Raw genomic sequence first — 19151 nt, forward strand, 5'->3', positions numbered from 1 at the left:
TTCAAGGTTCCAGTTTACTAAAATCTCTTCAGCAAACTTCAGTAACATTTCACATTTAAGAAATGTGAAATTTAAGACACTACAGTTTTCCTTTAACCCGTTCTTGCTGGTTTTTATTTATTCATAAGTATAAGTGAATTCAGTAGATTATCAAGTAAAACATGCACATCACAAATATCCTTTCACATAAAAAGACAATATCAATCTTCATAGATACCACCAAGTACTCACAAAAACAAATTTAATCAAACCATGCCTACACACCTAAATATGTCTTTCCCTCTACTCTGTGCACCTTGTGTGCTGTAAGGCATAGATGGCTAGTGGTCTATTGACAATTGATCCTTTTTAGACAGAGAAAGCAAAAAACAATTTATTCATAAGACCAACAATACACTCTCTGCTTCACATACATACCCAGTCCAACTTAAATTGTCAACAGACGGGAAGCAAGACATTCCCTCATATTTCAGATTCACCATATTCTTCAGTATTTTTTAAATTAATAAAAATATACTTTTTATAAATTAAATTTTTTATAATTATAAACTATTTTCAGATGGATAATGCAATGATTGTTCTTCAGCTTACTGACTTGATTCCCTTTGCCACCTCATTTATTGTGGCATTATTCTTACTTGACAGCAATTCACTACTGCCATCATTTGTAGGCAGTTAGTTTTCTCTTCTGAAATCTATTTCATTAATTTTACTTCCAGTGTTTATAAAGGTTATTTCATACCTGTGTATTTGCTAGACATGACTCCCCCTTTCCTCCTACAAATGTGGTATTTTTTACTTCTCATGAGCTTTACAGATGTTGCTGGAAAGTTGTCTAATCTGCAAGGTTAATATGAGATATGCTGTATGAAACAGATTCTTACACTTGTACACATAAATAACTGATTTCATTTTAAACAAAACATGAAAATGAATTTCAGGATCACAGTACTGGAGGGAACCTCCAGCATCTTACAGCCACAGCACTTCCACTGCTCTTCTTCCTCTTCTTTATCCTCTTCTCTAGGGCCATCTTCATTTACCCCTATCATTTCTAACTCCTTATTCTTCTTCACAAATTTACTCTTGTGCCTTTTTTGATGGCCACCGACCCTCCCCTGCCCCTTTCTGCTTCACCTTCTTCCCAGCATCTCTTGTTTGGTGCCTCTGGCACGCGTTGCCATCGCATCCCCACCCTAGAGAGTGCACTCCAATTTCCAAGTGCCATAACTAATGAATGCAATTAGAGATAACATGATGACACACACGCAGACTTCAGCAGAGCCATACATTTAAACACAGCCACAACACTCAGCCTGTGCCACTGCTGATTCAGGTGTTGAGCTGAACTGCAGCCTGAGCTCCTCTAGGGTCTGCTGTTTTCTCCTTGCTTTTTCCTTTCTGTCCCCCTCCTAGCTCAACCTCTCTTCGTATGACAAGGTGCAAAGTCCTGCAGTCTTTGGAGCACAATCTCACGAACTCTTATGTGAGCAAGAGGTTTGATTTTGGTAGAGTTCCTCCAGGATAAAGCGAAGCTTTGCAGAACTTGGAAGGTGGCCGGTTGCTGAGGCCCCAAAGACACTTCTCATCACCTTATTTTACATGTAAAGTGCTGTGCATTTCATGTAGCAATGCGTTTATACAGTCTTTGATCATTTATCTTTCTCAGGCCTCTGTAATTTTCAACTTAACAGCTTCATTCTTTACTGCACGTGGCCTCATTTGATTTCCTTATATCTGCAGAGGAGAAATTAGACAGGCCCAGAGTAGATCAAACAGTACTGAATTTGGGTCATTATCCACAAAGCATCCCAAGACAGTCTGCCAGTTTGTAAGGGTCTCTTCGTAGCAGCCATTTCATCTGAACACCCCAACATGTTTAGATTTAAGCAGACCAAACCTACTCGACTGGTTTAAACTAACTACAGGCTCAAATACTCCAGTGAAGCAATGCTAGAGTTCCTTATCTACATCTTTAAAAACAAACACTCCCTCCCTTCCTCCTTCCTTTTTTCTAAGTACAACTCTGGAACACTGAACACCAGCTTTGTTGCTGTTAATCTGCTTTTGTTATCATTCCTTTTTTGTAGTTTTTTTTTTGAAGATGCTCAGTTTCAAATTGATACGGGATATCGTATCATCCTTCTGAACCAGTTTTTGTGTCCCACTTTTTCTCCATATCCAACAAATAGAAAACACACAGTCCCTGCTTTTATGACTATATCTGCATATAGTCACTAAGAAAGGTTATTTTTTTTCTGTCTGATTGATTTTTAAAGTTTGTCTGTAGCGTAAAGTACTAAGATATTCTTTTTACGTTTTGATTTGTGAATAGATCCTGAAACAGGACAGAAACAAACACTGACCTTTAAACATTACTCATTCAAAAGATGAATTCAAGGGCTTTTCTTATCACTACTACCAAAAAGATACAAATCAAGTATATAATAACATCGCAGCATTGAGGCTTGGAGCACAAAAAAAGTCTTGGCAAGCAATAGCTCAGACATACTTTATTTATTGCAACCATGAAGCTTATTACAGACATCTTTGTTTACCTCATCACAATTAAACATTCATGAGGAAATATTGTGGAAAAATGCATTTCTGGTCTCATAGCTAATTAGCACAATTTAAGAGTACCCCATAGTTAAGCTGCCCAACCACTCTCTCAAGGAAAGTGGGGAACTGAATCTAAATTACAAGTGCTCTCCTCCCCTTCATCTGTGCATTTTCAAAACCAGGATTTCAGTTTTGCTTACCAACCCATGTCTGACTGATCTGACCTAACAAAGAGTACAGGCATACAGGAATAAACTTGTAAACTGTATTTTGCTTAGCTTGCCTCATAGTGAATCACTGAACTTCTGTGGTGTCTATGTCATCACACGTGATCTGGATTTCAGTCTAGAACAATCACTGAGAAATAACTAAAGGGACACGTGAAAAATAATGAAAACTTGCTATTTACAACAAAATCAGTATTTTCAGGAAATCAAGGAATACTGACACCAAATACAAAATCTGTACCTTCCTATGTCCACATACATCTTTCCACTGCTATTATAATATTCTAATAGATTGGTTTTCCATGCAAGGTTATAAAAGCGTGGTTTATTAGGCTATTGCTACAATAAACTTACAATTCTTCCTTGGGTTGAATTTATATCTAGCTATCAAAATGCATTACTATGTTCCAGTCACTTCTTTTTTTTCTTGCAAATTTACATACCCCCCCTCCAACATTTTAAAGTAATCAAAGATATATCTAGCCAGTATTCAAACCAATAGCTCTGTATTTTCTACTGTAGCTCCTTTTTTAAAATTATTTTCTAAGGCCATGATGTGTACGGAGGCAGTTGCCCATGATGAAACCTCAGCTACCTTATGAACTACCTTATTAAAAATTAATTGTAATTAGACATTGAAACCCAAGAAAATTATTAATCCTTCTTCCATACTCTTACATCTTGTGAAGCACGGTGGCGGTGACCCTCAGGACAAAGGTTTATCTTAGAAAACTAATGCGTAATCAGTTCCCCAGACGCGGCAACAGCTCGGGGTGAGGGCTCAAGGCTGGGATGGTCCTTACTAAAAAAATCCCGAGCCCCACGGTGCGTGTCACAGTCAGGCACCGACCCTGCGCGTGTCCGACTGCGACCAGCGCCCAAATCCCTACAGCTGCATCGCTGAATTTCCATGGGATCTACGCCATCACACGAGCTGGATTCCGACCTGGAACAAGCCGTGAAAAGGAACTAAAGGGACGCAGGAAAAAAAACAGCGAAAACTTGTTACTCGCAACGAAACCGGCGCTTTCAGAAAAACCAGGCGGCGAACTCGGAAGAGCGCCACACCGCTGAACTGAATCAAATTTTTATTTATTTATTTTTTAAAATAATTACACGCGAATAAAACACCCCCCCCAAAACAAACAAACAAACAAACAAACAAAAACAAAACCCAAAAAACATTTTAGCGGTGCAGGGAGCGGGGATGCCGGGACACCGCCACCCCCGGGTTGGGGTGGGGTGGGGGGCTGATGGTTCTTCTCCCGCGGCTCGGGGGTGGCGGGGAGGAAGAGAAACCGCTGCCCCATCCCCGCCAAGGACTCCGCCGGGCGGAGAAGCGAAGGCGCCGGAGCATCGCCGGCTCGGAGCGTGTCCCCATCCCCGCACAGCTCGAGGGGAGGCGGAGGCAGCGCCGAGCCCCGGCCCGGCCCCGTCCCGCCCCTCGGCGCCGCGGAGGCGGAGCCGGGCGGGCGTTCGTGGCCCGGCCGCTTCCTGGTCACCGCAGGAGGAGGAGGAGGCGGCAGCAGCAGGAGCCGGAGCCGGCGGAGGCGGCTGTGGGGGTCCGGCTGCCGCCATGGCCTCGCTCTTCAAGAAGAAGACCGTGGACGGTGAGTGGGTGCCTCGGGGGAGGCCCCGCGGCCGCCCCCCAGCCCTGTCCCCATCCCCATCCCCATCCCCATCCCCATCCCTCGCACGGCCCCGGGCGCGGGGCTGGTCCCGGCCGGGGCTCGGGGGCAGCGGGAGCCCCGCGGGGGTCGCGGCTTCGGGCCCCGCGTCCCGAGAAAGTCGCAGGGAGAGGAGGAGGAAGAGGAAGGCGAGGAGGAGCAGGAGCAGGAGGCCACGGCCCGCCCGCCGTGACTCACCGGCGGCGCTCGGGGAGAGTCCCCGGGCCGGGCCGGCCCTGGCACGGCGGGGAGGGGAGTTCCTGAGGCGTCGGGAGGGGTGGGAGCGGGGCCTCGGCGATCCCGGGCTGTGGGTGAGGGAGGAGGAGCGAGGCAAGAGAGCAGGCCCGCCGGGAGTTGCCGGGGCCCGGGAGGGAGCGGGTGTGGGATCCAGGCTCAGGCGCCGGGAGCCGCCACCGCTCGGCCCTTGGGGGCTGCAAACAAGTTGGTGTTGGTGTCTTTGTAGCCAGGCTGTCATCGGAACGCTAGAACTTGAGCAGAAATGACGATCTCCCAGTGTAACGCCAGGAAAGGTCACTTACCTGCCAGCAAGTCCTGCTGGCGACCCCTCAGCGCCCCAGGTCGCTGTGCCCCAGGTGTGGCGTGGGTTGGGGAGCCCCGGGTCCGGCTGTTCTGGCATGTTGGGTGCCCCGTGTCACGTCTGGAGGGTCGGCGTTTGAAAAGGGCTCGCCAAAAATGACGCTGCGCATCCACCAATTGTGCGTCACCGAGGGAGAACACGTAGGGTTCCCACTTGTCTCTTCCCATCTTTGGTGCGACACCTGAGGAGGGAGGGAAGGGGGTGTTGGCTCTAAGCTTCCATGACCAAGGCAGATCGTAGGAGAGTGAGACAGCACTAAGCTGCTGTGACCAAGGCCGATTGTAGGATCCAGGTCAAGCCCTTCCTGGATGTGTCTTGTCCAACCTGTTTTAAGGAATGGTGGTGCTTCCTCCTTGCCCTGGTGTCCAAGACGTGCGTCGTGACACACGGGAATGGCTGTTGGCAGAAGACTGTCTTGGGAACACCCCATCATCTTCTGTCTGCTCAAGCAAAGCTGGGAATTTGCGTCAAGTTCCCATCTTGGCCTTCACCTCTATAAGCAAATGAAAAGTCCTGTAGCTGCAGACAGTGGTTGCTTTCAGTTTATTGCTATCCATGGTTTGAGCCATTCTGTGAGACCAGAAACCATGGACATAAGCATCATGCTCGCCCTCATTGTGTCCTGACTTAAGTACAGCTCTTGTTTCTTACCATTGTGAAGTTCCTACCTCTCAAGCTTTCTACACTAAGGGATTTTTTTTTTAAATAGTTAGCAGAGTTAGAAAAGCCAGTCTGGTATGTAGCTAGTAAGCTTTTTCTTTAATTTTTGCAAGTGCAGCTATGCTAGCAATATACATTTATCTACCTTCAAAATTACTTGCCTCTGGCATTGTTCTCAGAATGATTTCCACTGCTGCTTTGTCAGTGTGAAGAACAGTGTTATATTCCATGTCCTCTTTCAGTTCTTCGTTATTGTCTATTGAAAAGTCTGCATCTCCTAAAGATGCTTTTTGTGTAGTTATCAGAGTAGCAGTAGCACTGTAAAAATAGGTGTCTTTTTCAGGGCATTTGTTTGGAATAGGTATTTATATTGGTTGGAGGAGGTAGTGTGTATTCTGTCTTTAAAATGCTACTGAAGGTTTGGGTTGTTCTTTTTTTTTTTATTCAAACCTATTACTGTTGAAATAATTTCAGCAATGGATGTTTTACAGTATTTCTGAATGTGGGAATGAAGAATGTGAACACTTCTTTCTGTTCATAGAAAAATTACCCCAAGCCTTAAGAAATGAAAAGGGTGGCCTGTGGTTCTAGAATTTATCCTTCATGCCTTCATCTCTGTTATTAACTCTGCCTGTATGTATTTGCTTTTCATGTCCTTCAAACTTTGCCCTGATGTTACTTCTGTGGATTAGAAGAAAGAGCTCTAAACAAAGTTTGTGTGAAGTTTGCTCCTTTCAAACTCTCACCCAAAGTTATCTAGTGTTGTGTAGACACATACATTAAGAGGAGAGGAATCTCTCTTAAATCCACTAACTTCTTTCCTCTATAAAGGTCAGAGGATGCTGAGTCAGATGCAGACCTACCTCTCTGCCTTTGCCCAGGTGAATCACACCTAAGCAAATGTTGTAAATTCTAACAGAACTTAACTGCAACTAGCATGATTGATACCTGGATTGTCAAAAATACTTGCTTTAATAAGTGGATGTTATCACTAATAATTTTTTTAATAGTACAGTGGACAAAACCCCTATGAAGGATGATAGGTTTCACCTGACAGACAGTGTTCAAGCTTCTGCTGGCTGCATCAGTTGTCAAGAGACTTAAATGTGTTATAAAGGCCTCCATTTTCCTATCTTGATATTCTTAAGCATCTTTTAATTGAAAAGGCTCAAACACTGTGGCTTTATAGTCCGACTTGAAGTTGGGCTGTGCAGTGTGGTACATTTGTGGAGGAGAGTAAGCTCTGTCAGATCAGAATAAGGATAGAGAAGAGCAGGATCCAGGACTTGCATCTTGGAGTATCTTCACTTTTTTAGTGGACCTGGGAATTCCTCAGCTGCTCAGGGATCTCATACATCAGATTTCTTCAGCTGCTCTACCTGTTGCACTTAGGCCTGACTGGTTGAAAAGCAGTGGGATGACACTGAATGTGCTATGGCTGAGTTGGTGTTGAACTCCCAAAAAAAGGTCTGTACTGAACTCTTCCTGTGGGGTAAAGATTCTTGTTATGGTTATGGTGCAAAGAAACATCCCAAGTAAAGTAGCTTTATTTATTTATTTATTTATTTATCTTACAGGATATGGCCTATGTTGCTGAAACCCAATTGTGGTATCCATAAAATTGTACTGTGGCAATATTTCATGTATCTGAAGTGCTGACAGTTCACTCTGAACAAAGAGAGGCTGTCAAACACACTGCATGCCTGCAGGGTGCTTAGCAGATGTTTATGTGGTATTGAAAACTTTTCCCTATAAATATTTTCTTTCCAGATATAATAAAGGAGCAAAATCGAGAGTTAAGAGGTACACAGAGGGCTATAACCAGAGACAGAGCAGCACTTGAAAAGCAGGAAAAACAACTGGTAAGTAGAGCAGGGAACTTCATTTTGCTCTTTAAAAAACTTGTCTTCCCCTTTTCACTTTTCAGTTAGTAACTTTTTTTCCAATGTAATTTTAATATTTAAAAGTGATTCTCGGTCCTTGACACAGGAAAATCCTGAAACAATGTGTTTAGATAAAATAACCACATCGTTTTTTCCTGAAATTCTTGACATTTTCTATCCTTCAGAAGGCTTTTTCTAAAAGGCTTGTAAACTGGTGGTCTTGTGGTGGAAAGTGTCAATGCTATCACGTGTTCCCATGACTTACCAGTGGGAGAGAGCACTTGAAAACCCATAGGATATTGTGAATATCCCATAGGGTGGTTATTTTCATTCACGAAAATGAGCTAATAACGGTAAGACTATTTGCCTAAATTAAGATCTATTTAAAACTGACTGTGTGTGAGCTTTCAAGTATCAAGTGAATGAATGCTGCACCTGTGTGGCAGTATAATTGGATAAATGGATGTGACAGATGGTGGGGTTTGATGCATGAAGACACGCTCGGAGTGTGGGAAAAGCTGCGCGAATCCAGCCGGTTTCAGGAGCTATTGAGGTAATGTTTCATGGCACCAAGAGCTGGGAATAATAAACTAAAAGAGAGAAGAGAAATTGTTTCTGGAAGCCTTGACCATGTAAGATATAACAGGTTGCTCATTGATAAGACATTTTTCAGCGTGAAATATTCCGACTCTGGAAATCGCCTAAATGTTTGTGAATACTCAAGATGAAGTTTTTGGTTAGTGCAGTAAATTGTTTCAGGAATGTTGGATTTCTGAGGAGGAGAAGAAGAAAGGAGCAGTAAAACACGTCTTTGAAAAAGTTTAAAATTTGCTGTTAGAATGAGAGGATCAATGTACAATAAATATTAATTTTCAGTGTCGGATCAGGTGAAGAACCAAGGGCTTGGCAGTCAATCTTAGGACATTTCATTTTGTACTTCCTTCACAAAGACTTTTTTTCCCTTATCTTTGAGGTACTACTCTGAGAAAGCCCAATTATATTAATTCTAAGTATAAAAATACCTCAAAGTATGCAGACAGTTCTGTTTCAGTTCAGTGACCTGATACGACTGTATGAATTTTGATTATTGTTTTATTCCACAAGAACATAACTGACTTCAATAAGCTTGCCCCAAACCTCTCAAAACCAAATAATGGACCCAAAATTTACCCAAATGCTTTTTAATTAAGAATAAAAATCATCCATGTATGATTTCTGCAGCTGAATTATCCGCAGTGACTTAGCAATGGTTGGTGTAGGTTTGTATTTCACCTTGAAAAAGCAAGTTATAGATGCTATGTAGGTCTTCAATTTAGTGAGAAAACCCCTGTTTTCAAACCTTTCCTGTTAAAATTAAGGGGTACAAACCAATGTTTGCTAGTGTGCTTTACTTCTGTTACAGGCCTCTAATGTTTGAGCAATCTCATGCCTCTTACTTGCCAGTCTTTACCTTCTGGGATTGAAAATACTGTGTTTGACACACCCTTTAGAAATTAGGAATTTACAGAGAAGATTCTGTGCCAGTACCATCTCTGTAGTAGACTAACAATGATCTTTCCTAGTAGTCAAGGTGATGCAGTGGCTCAGTTTACACTCACCTTTACATGTTTTGCATGTCCTGGTGACTAGTACTTATCTTTTTATTTCCATATCTTTTTATAAGTTCACTTTTCTGGATTACCAGTGTACATAAAGTGAAGCAGCTGCATTCCAGTAGTGGGCATATTCTCCTGAAGGATCACAAGAGAAAGCTGGTCTTTTAAAGGCTGCTTGTACTTAATGGTAAAAATCAAAATGCTTGAATGGCTGTATACAAAAAACTGAGCTAATATGGCAAGACCTCCTTAAAAAGGCTGTAAAGGAAAAAGTGGTTGCAAAGTTTACATTATCAAGTCACAAATCAGAAGGCACACTTTGAAGAATCCCAGCTGACATTTGTGCCAGACTTTTTCCTGGTACCTCTGGGCTAAATAGCTTATTATTTCTCTTTGAACTGACATATTGGGGTTTGGGGTTTTTTTGTCTTGTAAGCCAGAAGTGTCTTTCTTATGGCATAAGCACATGTTGTTGTATACAAATTATACCACTTCTATTATGTTTTAATTTAAGTCCATCTAAATGATGAGGGTAAACAGCCTCTAATTATTGTTCATCCAACTTTATCTACGTCTTCCCCAAAAAGGTTTTGAGGTTATCTCAAGGCTGAAAAAGTGTTTCTTACGTGAGCAATGTGGTTTGATTGCCTGTAAATGCAAGAAATCAAAGATGATTAGAGTCCTGGCACTAGTAGTTGACTGGCCATAAGAATTTCTTCACTTTTTGAGTCTTTTTTTGAAGATTTTTGAAGCGTTGCTCTCTATCCAGATGTGGAATTGGATGTGCACGTATAGGTGGATATGACACCATGCAGAAGTGGAGGTCTTTGGGGGAACTGTGGGCTGCCACGCTATAATTCAGTTCTGTTGTGTTTTCTTTTCTTGTGGTCACATCATACCAGCATTACATTCGTTCTGATAAACAGCCTTGATAGAAAAGCAAGGAACTATTTGTATAACTTTAAATGTCATAAAAAAAAATTTAAGAGATAGCTCACTTTCGGAATTTCATTGTCAGCGTTAAGGCTTAATTATAGTCTTCTAATGAAAATCCTGTAGAAGTAATCTTACCCCTTTTTTGAACAGGAACTGGAAATAAAGAAAATGGCTAAGACTGGTAACAAAGAAGCCTGTAAAGTGCTGGCAAAACAGCTGGTGCAGCTGAGGAAGCAGAAAAATCGGACATACGCTGTCAGCTCTAAAGTCACTTCTATGTCGACCCAAACGAAGGTCATGAACTCTCAGATGAAGATGGCAGGAGCTATGTCAACCACAGCCAAAGTAAGGCATTGCAAGACATTCTTTCACATTAAAATGCAGCACAGGGTTGCAAAAATTAAGTTGTGTGGCTTTGTATAAGACAATCGAAAGGGTAGAAGTTACTGCCTGCTGCCCCAAATGGTCTTGAGGATACAGGAGAGAAAGGTAATTTTATTTATAGTATTGAATTTCTGTTTAGTCAGTCCAGCCACTTACCACCTATCTAAGCATATTTTCTTAGGTTAGATGTCTGTCAAATGTTTACATGGTAAAAATAAACTAATACCAGTGAAAGAACTCTTTTAGTACATAAAAAAAACCCCAAACCATGCTGCTACAGAGTCTTGCCTGTATATATTGTCACTAGCAGTTTTTATTGAGGAAAAAGTAGGGCATGCTTCATCTAGAAATCAAGGCAGTGTGTCACAATAGCTTTATGGCTTGGGCAAGAAGTAGGTTATTGCTTTGAATCTTAAGTTCCTAAAGAAATCTAATCTGGAGTTCTGTTATTCTCTCTGTGCTCTCTAAGGGAACAGTATTGCATTAAGTTTTCTCACAAATCTCATCTCATAAAAGAGCGTGAAAAATCTCAGTTGTCTGAGTTAGTTTTGAACTTTTCCCTATTTCCCTGAATTGATCAAGAGGGATTTTGCTTTTGGCAAGGAGGATTGTTCAGCCTGAGGTGTGGGAAACAGAATTAGCACACAGCACTGTAGAACCAAGTTGTGCTTTTATCCCAGTCCAAGCTAAATCCAGTGAGGTGCCAGTTAAACACAGCAATGCCAATCCCAGCCCTTCAGTGGTACAAAGTCGTGGCTCTGTAGCAAAAACTTACACAGGGCACTTGTCTGACTGATCAGGTTCAACAGCTGACACAGTATTCCTGCAACAGTGTTCATGTGAACAAGTTGGTCTTGCTTTTTAATTATTACACGGTTGGCTTGTTTTTTATCCATGATATATCTTGAATTAAGTTTCTCCAAACCAAAGTGTTGCTAGATTAGTTATCAAGATTAAGTCAGTAGAGGAAAAAAACCAGACAAAACCCCACAAAAATATTAAATAAATTACCCATCATCCAGAAAAATTATGTTTTTTGAAACACAGCAGGTACTTCTATGGACTAGTTTGTATAACGGTATTGGAGAGGAAGACCTTAAGTTCTTTTGGTCACTTTTAAAGTCAATATTTTGCCTTATCAACTGGGAAGCTTAAAGAATTGTTTATCTCATAAAACCATCAGTGAAAAAAAATATGAGATCAATTGTCTCAACAAGCAAGGCAAATATATGCAAAGATTTCAAAGTATTCTCACTATACTTTCTAGCATGGATGGCACTAACTTTGGACATAGTACTAAGTTCATTTAAGTTACCTGTTTCTTTTAATCATGCATCTGACTCTTATTTTCTGAAGATATATAAACTGTATCAGTGCAGATATTTTTGGTGTCCTCTAGTGGTGGGTGAAAGAAATGTTCCTTTCTGAATTAGAACCTGCAGCCATTTACTTCTTTAAAGTGTGTAGCCTTCAGGTTAGTAAATATTCTCTCGTTCTTTTCATTCAGACCAGCTGATTTTTTCCTAATATAAGGCCAGGAGAGGGTCATGATGCAAGAAAGATGCAGACATTTAAAAGTATATCTATTAGGGTAGTAGATAGCAATATTTCTTACTAAGTGCAGACTGTGCTATTGATCTGTTATGTGTCTACAGTTCTCATGGGATGTAAAGAGACAAAGAAAGAGAAATTTGGACTAAAGTGTTTTTATCAGAAAACTCTTATTCCTTCTAAATGAATATATTGGTATTTTATAATGTCTCATTGTGTGATTAAGAGTTTTTTCTGTATTACTAGACAATGCAAACAGTTAATAAGAAAATGGATCCACAAAAGACACTACAAACTATGCAGAATTTCCAGAAGGAGAACATGAAGATGGAAATGACTGAAGAAATGAGTAAGTTCTGCACTGTGGGGAACAGGTAGCTGCTCTTGGAAGGGTATAGCCAGTACCCTTGAAGTTTTATTTCTACAGTTAATGAGACTGACAGCAAAAGTGAAGAGCAAACAAAATAATGGATTTCTGAGCAGTGAGGCTGAGCCTTAGGGTTTTTAAAACCTCTAGGTATTAAGTCTAGGATCCATTCCTTCCCATCTTCCTGCAAAACATTCATCATACTTTTAGAAAGAATATACTGGAAGGGAAGAGGATTTGAAACCAAGTCAAAACATTGTTTGAATAACTGGTGGGGGGGACTTGTAAAACTGTCTTTTCTGTAACTGATAGTTCTGCACATGCTTTTTCTTCTGTGACTGGACACTTCATTTAGATATTATTGATAATCTCAACCTCACCTACATGGTGGTAGGGTTTGGTTTTGTCTCCCTTTTTTTTTATTTTAAGCCACAAGACAACTTCTTGGGATGGCATCAAGTTTCTTGTTCCTGAGTGCATGTGTCCACTGTCAACTAAATAATGCCAAACTTCCTGGTGTTGCTGGCACAGTCTCCTCCCTGTCCTAATCCCTGCCACTGTGTTGGTCATACTAAGTGGTGTGGACTCAAACTAGTACAAAAACTTTGCAATTTGGAGGAAGAAGAGGAAAAGGATTTTTTTGAAACTATAGAAGATGTTTTTCAGAAATGTTAAAATCCAGTGGGTGTTTGGGGGGGATATACAGGTGCCGAACTATTTTGGTGAAACCAAGTATTTTTATAAATGCCTTACCTGTTGTTTCCCTGGCTGTGCTCACAGGCTTTGCAAGGCAGAGGTTAAGAGAGCCTCTCCAATGTCCAGGTGCTTCCTGTTGGTACCTTACACAGTGCTATTACTACTGGGAATGGTACTACCAGTGGTATTACTACTCTGCAGTGGTAGTACTGTGTTCTGGGAGGGTAGAAAGATGGTATTAGGTTATATTAATTATGTTCTTGCTTCATGTGGACATTTTTTTTTCTTTCTCCTAAGTTAATGATACTCTGGATGATATTTTTGATGCTTCTGATGAAGAGGAAGAAAGCCAAGATATTGTTAATCAAGTGCTTGATGAGATTGGAATTGAAATCTCTGGCAAGGTATGGCTGTTTTTACTCAGTTCATGTGGTTTTTAAATAGTTTATCCTAGCTGTCTTTATTTTACAGTTTTATTCTGAAAGTCAGCTTGTCATAACATGTGTTGTTGTTCTGGCTAAAGAAAACTTCTGTTTTCCTCTAGATGGCCAAAGCTCCCTCAGCTGCCAGAGGTTTGCCATCTGCATCAACATCAAAAGCTGCCACCATATCAGATGAAGAGATTGAACGACAGCTCAAAGCTCTGGGAGTGGATTAGCTTGGTGGCAGTTTAGAGTCTGCCTTCTAATTATTCAGCTGTAGACAGATGTACAAAGTGCAAATACTCTCTCAGTGCAACTGATTTCTAGGAAAACTCTGAAGCTTCAGAAATGACAACTTGAAGTTGGTACTGGAGGAAGGAGAAGGGGAGAATGTATTAAATCAATTTACAGAGAGAAGTACATTTGGTATGTTCATTGCATGGACCCTCTTTGACTCTGGACCAACCAGGGGTGTAGTTCTAATGATAAATTCATTTATACCTGATCCAAATCTGTCCTCCGAATTCAAAGTTTTCTTCTATCTCAGCTCCTGATATCTCTCTAGAACTGGCTATTCTGTGGCTGGTGATGCCACCTCCTAGGACAGCACCTATGTAAGATTTATCATTTTTATAAAACTATCACTATAGAAACATTCTTAGTCTGTCATTTTAACACTTCACCTTTGCTCTTTCTTGGAAACTGTTTTTTCCTTAAGAAATAGCCTTGAAAGTCTAGCAAATTTAAGCAGAAGGAAAAGGCATTTTATATAATGCTTTCAAATTCCTGTAGCAACTTTTGAGTTGATTAAATAATTGCTGGTTATTCTTCTTACTGGAAGGGGAGGATACACTCCTTGTGCAGTTAATTTTTCTGGAAGAGGATTTACATTTGTTAGTGAACTTTGTTGCATGAAAGGCACTGATTGAACTCCATTGTACTGTAACATAGCTGGTTTCAACAGAATTGCTGTGCCTTTATGTATATAAATCTTGTACCTTTGTGATTTTCTTTCAGAATGAGTTTTTGAGAGGTGAGTAAACTTGTAATTAAGATGGTTTCACAAAATACTATGGTGAGACCTCTCTGTGCACCTGATGGGACTCAGTGCTGAAGCTGAGAAATGCACTTGTTCAAAAATGCAACTTGTGCACTTGCAAAAAGGACATTTGCCTGAAGCAACATTTGTATATATTTTACAGTATTTCTTAATGGAAGATAACTGTGCATAACTGTATTGTTTGCTAAGAAGCAATTGATCACATTGATAAGCTAAATTAAATTTTAGTTTTGAGAACACTTTTGGATCATAAATGATAATTACTTGTCTAAAACACTATAATAAAAGTGTTCTGGTTCTGTGAAGGTTTTTCTATGGTCTCTGAACTGCATCAACATGATTCTGGCTTTAAGTGGAATATGCACTGGGCTAATGAGATAAGAACTGTTGATACTTGAAACAGATGACAAAGCCTGAAAATGCAGTTCCCAGTTATGACTTCCCAGATATTCCTGAGCCCTGACTCTGCTGGAGATTATTTGCCCCTCAACTGTGCTGATTTAGAGGGGCTGTTCATTGAACAGAAACAACAATCATCTTGGCTAAAAAAAGAGAAAAGCAAAATACCTCCTAATAGCAAAACCAGGATAATTGTGTGGGGGACAAACTTCATATAGAGACTTTGCTGCTAGAGAAACTGTAGCAGGAAACCTCAATGAACCTACTGTTGTCGTACCATCTGCTGTTTAGGATTGAAGTCAGCAGAGATAGAAAATTCATAGGAGAGCCTTCCTCGGGTTTTGGGCGTGAAAAATGCAGGTGTTCTTTCTCTTTCAAGGAAATAATGGACAAACTATGAATTTGTCAGGTAGTGGGTAGGAATGTGTAAGTTAATATATTTCATATATCCAATACAAGGTGAATTTTTTTTACAAGTTATTTTGTAAAAATCTAATAAAAGGCTTTTTATTCCACAATGACTTTGTCCTCTGTAGGGTTAGTCTTACACATCTGTCCCTTAGCAGGCTTTCTGTGTACTCCTGTGAGCTCTGATAAATACTCCTTTCACTTGAGCTATAAAGCACCACAAAATTCATAATAGTTCCTTTTGGACCTTTGTCTTAAACTCAACATTAAGTAAAGACTTTTTCAAGTTTGCATTCCCTTGTCTGTAACTGGGTGCCCAAGTGCTGCTCTTCAGCACAGGAGGAGAAATCATAATGTGAACATAGTATAAAATGTTACTGACTGATTGTAGTTCAGTTGAACACCAAGGCTTATGTCCTCTCTGAATGAGGTGTGCACTTTATCCTTTTGATAACTGTCAAAATTGGGCATAATTCTATTATGAGTTCTTTCTTTACAGGTCTTTGATGAACAGGAATAAAGGCATTGCTGTTTTGAGTGAATAGGGCTGCTGATCTAGGGCTACTATCAATATCAATCTCGTGTTTTGTTAAAAGTTACATTTGAAATCCTTCAGCTTTAATCTCTGTAAAAATCTTTCGGTAACAGACTGAGAAGTGTGGTAGGTTTGCAGGCTTGCTTGGTTTTTATTCAGGGGTAGTTAGTATGTTGTATCTGCTCTAACAAAATTGCATCCCCTCCTTAGAAACGGGTTCTGTTGGAATCACTCTTAGCAGACAAAAAAACCCAACCCACCACTCAATCCTTAAACTCCTTTTTCCTTGCTAACACCTCAATAGGAGCTGAAAGTCCTCCATCCAAGAACAGTGACATGGTTGTGCACACAGACCTAAGAACTCTGCTCCATGGGGGCAGACCAAGGTCCATCTCACCCAGAATCCCACTCCACAAGTGCCCAGGAGCCATGCCCAGGAAAACAGCAAGAACATGATGAGCATAAATGACACTTTCTCCCCAAATACTCTTCCAGTCTCCCAACTATTTTCAACATAGAGCACTTCCAGAGCCTTACAAAAGTTCTACACACAACAGCTTTGAGTGTCTTTCCACCTGAGGACTTGTCCATGTCAGTAAACTTCTGCCACCCACATGTTTTAGTAGAGAAGTTCCACAGTGGTTTTTTTTCCCCTAACCGTAATAAGAACCACCACTTTTTTTCTTTTCTTAGGCTTTTTCCCAGCTTCACGTGTTTACTCTTAGTCCTGACATTGGGCAAGGTGGTGAACAGCCTGCCTCCATCCAGCCTTTCAGTACTGCTCATAATTCAGGAGACATCTGTAACATCCAGTGCACACATTAAATCTAGCAGGGAGTCAGCAGTTTCAGCTCATCTTACCTTTGATCAGCATCTTGGCCTGTATGGGGACCTTTGCTATGTCTGTTGTGTCCTTCCAATGAGGGCACATGGAGGCAGGTGAACACAGATTTATACGTTGTGATAAATTTGTGATAACACCTTTTCCTGCCCTCTGCTGTGGTTTTCACACCCTGCCTGAAGTTGCCATGGGAAGAGCAAAAAAAAACCAAAAAACAAACCACCACGCACAAATATCTCAAAGAAAAATCGTACAGCCCATCTTAGTTGAATGGCCAGCTAAACTCTTGCAGGTTTGTAAAGCTACCTCTCAGGAATCATCTAGGGTGGTTTTTTTCACCTAATCAAGAGTGATTGATGGCAATTAAGTTGTTCCTACATTAAAAAAAAAAATAATGCATTGCCACTTTCTGTAAGTAATGGCTGCAGCTGCAGCCCTTGAAATTTATTTCATCCAGCCTTTCTTCTTTAAACAATTTTACTCTAACTTCTTTGTATTTCCCTGGCAACAGCTAGATGTGTTTAACTGGTGGCTGCTTCCCCCACTTGGCCTTTTGTCATTCTTTTGCAAGAAAATGGCCTTATGTGTCACCTTTCATTTTCTTTTTCTCTGTTTCTGCAGTCAGCCTTCACTTGTGAGACTTTTTGTAGGACAAGAGACCACTGTGTTGTGGTAAGGCTGCTTTTGAACTGACTGTTACAGCAGGCTAAAATGCATAAGCACCTCAGCATGATACACAGCTGAAAAGGGTAAAGTGTCACCAAAACAGAACTACAAACCATTACCTAGAGTGCCAGCTGTATAAGAATATTTTATTGGATGGGGGAGCTTGGGAAATACAGGCTTATAGCATTTCTAAGAAGCCTTGTATAGTTAAGAAAATAATTTAGAACATAAATAAAGTTTAGATACATCGGGTAGTGTTTTCAACATATATAACATTAGATCACATAACACAAAAAGTACACAAATACATGCCACCACCTTTGCTGAGGGCTAATCTTCTCAACTGTATTTATCCTTCAGCCTCTGGGGAAGTCCACTTTCTGTTGATCCACGTGGTGGATCAAGTCTCCAGCTTGGCCTTTCTCTGCTGTAGTGGATGAGCTATGCCAGTGATGAGAACAGCCTGAAGACAGCACACAGTGCAATTTCTCCCCTCTGAATTATTAAATTGAAGTTCTAAATTAAGTGGTGCATTCATCCATAAAATGATATTTTTTTTTTAAAATCCAGGAGCCTGATTTCCATAGCTGAATATGCCTGTGGTCACTGTAATAAGTATCAGAGGTAATTTAAGGTACACTAGAGAGGGAGCACTTAACTTGTACACGCTGCTTCTAAGAGGTCTCGAACATTAAACTCCTTTTGCTTTCTGTGGGCCTATTATCTAGACATTTTCTAAATCATCAGGTCTGTTTTATGGAAAAATAAAATGTATGTGGCCAGTACTACTCGCATGTACTCACTTAATTTCAGTCCTGGGAAAACAGTCGAAAGTACATATATGGTAACGGGCTAATTCCAATAACAATGAGGAGGGCTGATGAGATGGCTGGATAATCTATCCCTGGTGAGTACTAGAGTCATTAACTGAGTTTTCTCAGTGCCTGTCTGATAGGTGGAGCTCTGGCACTGGTATTTTTTTCCCTAGATTATCTCTGTAGGCTGGAGGATGACAAATATGGGATTATTTTCAATTAGTGGGCTTTAAAAGTGCGGGAATGTGCAGTGCAATAAATGCTTTGTTTGGATACTTATTTCAGTGTTCTTTTTAGCTTAAAACACTGTCTCTGGTGTAAGTATGTCCACACATGGTTTTAATCAGAAAAAAAGTACAATACAGAGAAAGCCCAACATAATAAGTCCCTTGATAATTATTTTTCCCCCCTCAGGTCACAAGGTCTTAAGGTAAAAGGTAAATTGTATTCCCATTTTTATAGCTAAGCCTATCCAAACCAAACTTCAAGGCACATAACAAATTAGCAAGAATTATCTTCAATAACAAATATTAAAAAAGACACTTCTGCTTGCTACCCTTTTAAGGCAGTCAAATGTTATGCTGAGACAGAACACACAGTAGGAACAGTGTTGACACCTCTGTACTAGTAAACTTGCCCTACCATAAGTAATGACAGCAATTATGGCTTTAAATATACATTGTAGGATTTAAAATTAGGCCCTCCACAGCACACTACACCTGAAGCTGCCTAGCTTGTGAGAGAAACAAGTAGTTCACTGATTTTTCTCTTTTTTATCTTTCTTTTCTTTTTTGGTTTTTTTTTATTTTTTTAACAACATAGCATTTACAATATGTACAAAAAGCAAAACAGAAATCCCCATCTGTACATGGAAAAGCT

General features: G+C 40.6%; 1 protein-coding gene across 1 annotated transcript; it reads left to right on the top strand.

Annotated features, from left to right (window-relative positions):
- Nucleotides 1–4241: 4241 nt before the first annotated feature.
- On the top strand, nt 4242–15525 carry CHMP2B (charged multivesicular body protein 2B). The gene is made up of 6 exons (XM_027719182.2): nt 4242–4399; nt 7485–7576; nt 10279–10473; nt 12310–12412; nt 13424–13530; nt 13671–15525. The coding sequence occupies exons 1-6, from the start codon at nt 4366–4368 to the stop codon at nt 13782–13784; spliced, it is 645 nt and encodes a 214-aa protein (XP_027574983.1). The 5' UTR covers nt 4242–4365; the 3' UTR covers nt 13785–15525.
- Nucleotides 15526–19151: the final 3626 nt, after the last annotated feature.

The sequence above is a fragment of the Pipra filicauda genome, unplaced genomic scaffold (genome assembly GCF_003945595.2).
Source record: "Pipra filicauda isolate LSUMZ 115617 unplaced genomic scaffold, ASM394559v2 scaffold306_size1276767_pilon, whole genome shotgun sequence".
Taxonomy (NCBI): domain Eukaryota; kingdom Metazoa; phylum Chordata; class Aves; order Passeriformes; family Pipridae; genus Pipra; species Pipra filicauda.